Source organism: Strix aluco, chromosome 4, assembly GCF_031877795.1.
Source record: "Strix aluco isolate bStrAlu1 chromosome 4, bStrAlu1.hap1, whole genome shotgun sequence".
Lineage (NCBI taxonomy): Eukaryota > Metazoa > Chordata > Aves > Strigiformes > Strigidae > Strix > Strix aluco.
In genome coordinates this window covers 84280059-84285302 of record NC_133934.1, presented here as the reverse complement: position 1 = coordinate 84285302, position 5244 = coordinate 84280059, and the positions used below count along the sequence as shown (strand labels likewise).

The 5244-nt window shown below is 47.7% G+C and overlaps 1 protein-coding gene across 1 annotated transcript; it reads left to right on the top strand.

Annotated features, from left to right (window-relative positions):
• Positions 1–477: 477 nt before the first annotated feature.
• Positions 478–4714, top strand: SPP1 (secreted phosphoprotein 1). The gene is made up of 7 exons (XM_074823846.1): positions 478–627; positions 1624–1690; positions 1789–1839; positions 2700–2804; positions 2956–3000; positions 3267–3515; positions 3985–4714. Exons 2-7 carry the CDS (start codon positions 1637–1639, stop codon positions 4390–4392), a joined length of 912 nt encoding a protein of 303 aa, XP_074679947.1. The 5' UTR covers positions 478–627; positions 1624–1636; the 3' UTR covers positions 4393–4714.
• The last annotated feature ends 530 nt before the right edge of the window (positions 4715–5244 follow it).

Sequence of the window (5244 nt, the reverse complement as noted above, 5' to 3'; positions counted from 1 at the left end):
TTTTTTTTTTTGGACCCAGGTCAGACCAAAAAGGCAAAAGACCATATTCTGCACCCTGTCTTTGTGATTCCCGGTGCAACGTGTACCCTGGAGAGTAAATCTCTAAATTTGTGGAAGTATTAACAACTTTTTGGGGAGTTTTATGCTCAGATCTCTTTCTTCCTGCACACATTACATATTCCTACCCCCTACAGAACAGGGCATGAAAGGTTTCTGGGAAACTGGGCTCTGCCTTTTCACAAAAGGAGGGCAGACGTGCCCTGAAGTCCTCCTACACAATACCAAATGCTGTGCATTCAACAGACCTGCCGGTTAATGATCCTGCCCATAAGTAGTGTTTTAACCATAGAGTAGCTTTTGTTTGCTTCAAAAACCACAAAGCCAAAGAGGAAGTGTAGGAGAACGTGGGCAGGACGGTGGCCAGGAGCCTCATGACCTCATCTTTTTCCGCCACACGGGGATTGGTGGCTGTGCCTGGGACAGGGTTTAAATTCCCCGAGGTTGGAGATGTCAGGCGATCAGGGACGAGGGGAGAAAGCCAGAGCTGCTGAGACCCAATTGGCTGGAGCTGCTGCTTGGCATCACTGAGTGCTCCTGTCGCAGCTGACTCCTCCAGCATCAGAAAAGGTAATTTTTTGCTTTTTTGCCTGACACGTGCCATTCTGTCTGCAGCTTTAGTCAAGGAAGCATTGGGCAGGAGATCTTTGAAAACTGCTTCGCTGGGCAGGGATGCTTGATGCTTCTCTGTGGAAAAAGGTATGCTTTTGTAGGAGCCAGGCTGCTTCAGCGATGCAACGTATTATATAGAGTGTCCTGTCTCAGGGCCAGCCTTACTAACATATTGTAAATGTGCCCTTAGTAGCCTTTCTTTCCTGCTATGATTTACTAAAGTTTTAAATGCCTCTTGTTCATCAGTAAATCAGTTTAATTTCTCAGGGATGTTCCTTATCCTAGGAATTGGTCTGTCAGCACCAAAATTTACTCTCCTAATTTCAGCAGGTATCACTCACTTATCAAATTGCTAAAACTGCAATGTGAGCAGATATTTTGCTTCATCTCTTGCTTGGAAGCACAGGTTATTCTGTTCAAACTTCTGGAGGGGGAAATAAAGGTCTATCAATAAAAGCAGTTTATGTTCATACAAACTGAGTTTACTCGCAGCGACTCCAGTTAATAACCCTGAAAACTAGTTTTAAAATAACTGAAAAGAGAATCCAAGTTGAGTTTGTCTTGTCCTGTCTCTTCTGACTAAATGACATTAAATGAACAAAGATAAACCAAAGCTGATTTTTACTGCACTTTGATTTTCACAAAGCTTTTCCTTTGCCAGTGCAAATCAATAGAGGACAGGAGTCTGCTCGCCTTCTCAGTGTGCCTACTCTCACCACTGCTCAGTGTTTCTTAGTACCTGTTTTTAAGGTACTTTGAGTTGCCAAGTCACTACAAATCCAGCTGGGTGGGGGGTGGTGATGGGGGACAGAGGGAAAAGATTGGTGTGGGCAGGTTGAATCCTTAGCAGAGAGCTGGTCTCAGCACAGTGAAGTACCCCAGGAGCAAGAAAAAGCCCATGGCAGTTTCGTGGTATTTTACCTTGCTGACTCACTGTTCCAAAATATTTTCTAGGTAAAACATCACAATGAAGGTGGCAGTACTGTGTTTATGCCTTATCAGCATCACCGCTGCATGGCCAGTGAGTAAATCACAAATGCATATCAGCAATCACTTGCATATTTTCATATTAACAAGAAATTAATACTGACAAATGCTTCTTCTCCTTTTTCCCTCAAGGTGAGTAAATCCAAGCAGCATGCCATTTCTGCCAGCTCTGAAGAAAAATATGTAAGCTCCTTTTGTCTTTCTATTAATTTTCTTTAATAAATCCTTTTTGATTTTTTTTTCCTCGAATACACATTGTCCAATACTTGTTTTATGATTGTAGCCTGCAGAACATGTCCTCACTTGGCTGTTATAAGCCAGTTTCTCAGGTAGCCAAAGCAGAGAGCCACTGATGTCACTAGACTTTTGCCATGTTAAGCGTCCTAGTTGTGGACTTCTGTTAGTTGTGTCTCTGGACTAGCACTGGAAACCTTTTTTAAATGTGTAAGCGGCCAGTTAAATGAGAAAAGGATTGTAGCATGGTACAACCCACATTCATTAGTATGGATCAGATGACAATTATTTGGTGTTGGAAGAGCACTTTAATCCAATTCCCATCATTTTTTGTAGTGGTGAGAGTGAATTGTATTAGTCTTGTATATGATTTATACTCCATAGCCAGCTACTACCCATGTAAAATCAATTTTTTGCTCTGAGAATCAGCTACTGCATTTAGTTTAGAGTCTTCATGATGTGGGAGATAAACCACTCTTGGTAAAAGGACCTGAGAATTAGCAGAAATTATGGTCATTAGATATAACTCCAAATTTCAGTCAATAAAAATGAGCTGGAGAAAATGATCTGAAATTCCTCAGTGGGAGAGGCACATCTTCTGGATTATATTGTTTGGGTATAATGTTCATCTGGGATCATGGCTTGTTCCGAGTCCTCTTCCTAGTGCAATGAATTGCTGACGACACATGCTGTACAAAAGGAGTATGTATTGCAGATGCCACATCTGACTGGGAACAGAGGTTGTGATGCAGACACACTCCTGTATGCTCCTTTGTGGATTAAAACCACCTTTTTTTTTTCTCTTCAAGGACCCCAGGGGCCACCACTCACACAGATATCACCACCACCGTGTGAATTCTCAGTCTTGGGAGAGTCTGCAGCACCCACAGAATGACCTGGCGTCACCTCAGCAGGTATGGGAAATTAACTGGAAGAGAAAGCAGAGCATCTTTCAATGCCAAGATCTGCAAATTAGGATTAAATGCTTAAAGAATAGTCAACATGCTGATCAGCTCTACTGTATATGCCTTTGTGTGCTAACAGTGAGTTTTATGTTGTTTTCAGACTCTTTACTCTTCAGAAGAAAGCGTGGATGTCCCAGTACAACCAGTAAGTGTTTTGAACAGCAAAATGTCAGTTGAATGCTGCAGGGCAGCCAGTGTGTAGCAGCACTCATTTTCCTCAATCAAATGTCATTCTTGTGGTAACATCTCTCCCTAAGTAAAACAAAGCTTCAGGCAGGGTGAGATGAATTCAGAGCAACTCGTACACATAGCTCCTCAACAGTGTATAAGCCCTGGATGAGCAGGACAGATAGCAGTCTGCACATCTCACAGATATGTTCATTTGCCTGATGCATAATAAATGTTTTCCAGCGCTTTCCTGATGTGTCAAGCAAGAGCAACGAAGATGTGGATGATGATGATGATAATGATTCCAATGACACGGATGAATCTGATGAGGTTGTCACGAGTTTTCCCACAGACATTCCAGTAACTGTACCCTTCCCTCCTTTCCCTTTCACCCGGGGAGACAACGCCGGCAGAGGCGACAGCGTGGCCTACAGGGTGAGGGCTAAAGCCACAGTGGTGAAGTCTAGCAAACTCCGCAAAGCTGCAAAAAAGGTAAATAGCGCTGAGCAGTGGTACCTAGGTTTTTGGAAAAGGGTAGTGAACTTAAAAATGAAGGTGTTACTTTAGGGGTGTCAGTTTTGAAAAGGATTGGTGAGGGGAAAGTAGGTGTAAGTGAAGGAATGCATTTCCTTTTTCTGGAGACCCCAGATCAGGGGGTACTGAAGGCTGTTGATGTGCCGAGGCAGGAACATAACCTGCTGCTGCAAGCTATGCAATACTGCAATTTGTCCTTGCACACGTGAAATCTGAGGCCAGGATCAAACTTGAGTTTCTCGTAATGCGAAAGGTTCATGTAACTCCATAAAAGACCACAGTGTTTTTTCCAGGCAGTGGTGTGTCACACAGGCTTTGAGTGTCCCCGCAGCCTGTGCAGCTTGCTTTGGTGCAGTACAGCAGTACCTGTTGACAGAGCAGCTCCTCAGGAGTGACAATTACTTTCTTGTTTTGCTCTCTAATGCAGCTCATTGCGTATGATGCCACCAAGGAGGACGAGAGTGCCCTGGATGCAGACAGCCAGCAAGCAGGGCTCTCCCGGGAGGATCCCGCTGCCCGCCGCTCCCTGGTCAAGCACGCCATCAGCGGGGAATGGGCTGACAAGAGCCACGCACAGGACAGCGGCGAGCTGGACAGCAAGCAGCGTGACCAGAGCATGGAAAATGACAGCCGGCAGAAATTTGATAGCCATGAGGCAGAAGGAGATGATAGCAGGGCTGGTGTCAGAGGGGGTAGCCACCAGAGCGTGGAAAGCAAGGAGAGCCAGATCCGCGTTTCAGCTGAGAACCCCGAGGATAACAGCAATCAAACGTTGGAGAGTGCAGAGGATGCTCGAGATCATCACAGCATCGAAAATAACGAAGTCACCCTTTGAAGGGAGACGCGTGTAATGTTTCCCTTCTTTTTAAAGTCCTACCTAAGGGGAGGGGGGAGTAGCTTCATTTCAGGTAACTGTAAATGTAGAGCACATGGTGACTTACTGGGTTTGGGGCAGCTTGTTTACCCGGTGGCCTCCCCTGGGCCACCAGCCCTCTGCGCTGCAGGTCACAGCAGCCTCACGGGATGTGTTGTGGGGCAGTCAGGCGAACGCTGCCGGCCGCCCAGAGCCTGCGTTACCTCTCTGGCATGCTGCTCTCTGTACTGCCAGCCTGTATTTTGCTGTAACTGGATTTCAATAAAAAACACAAAACCCTGTACCTGTGGGCTGTGTCACTGGTTTTGCTGGGTTGGGGCAGCGGGGGAGCTTTTGGGCTGCGTGAGGTGCTTTAATACCTCTCCTTCTTAATATTATATGAAATAGCTGTTCCCCCGCCATTTATTAAGTGGGTGAAACCCCTCCACGGGGCCTCCTCCTGCTTTTACCGAGGGTGAGCAGTGAGCTGGCCTGAAACACCCGGCGCCGGCCCCTGCATCTCTACCACAGAGGCGCCTCAGGGCTTCCCGCCTCAGGGCTTCCCGCCGCTCGGCTCGGCTCGGCTCGGCCAGTAGCGGGGAGGAGGCGCCGACGGCCGCGTCCCTCCCTGAGGGGACAGGGAGGGAAGGAGGCTCCGGCCGCCTCTCCCGCTGCGAGGCGGCGCAACTACATCTCCCTCCATGCCCCGGGCTTTCCGGGCCGGCGCCGGAGGGTGGGGAAGGGGCGGAGGCCGCGGCGGGGCCGGCGCTGGAGGGCGGGGAAGGGGCGGCGGCGGCGGCGGGCTGATGGCGGCCCACGGGAGCTGCCGGCGCG

Coding starts and splice junctions, on each gene's coding strand:
- SPP1 (XM_074823846.1), top strand. CDS start 1,637: ATGAAGGTGGCAGTACTGTGTTTATGCCTTATCAGCATCACCGCTGCA. Junction 2,805..2,955: donor ACCTGGCGTCACCTCAGCAG/GTATGGGAAATT, acceptor TGTTGTTTTCAG/ACTCTTTACTCTTCAGAAGA. Junction 3,516..3,984: donor TCCGCAAAGCTGCAAAAAAG/GTAAATAGCGCT, acceptor TCTCTAATGCAG/CTCATTGCGTATGATGCCAC.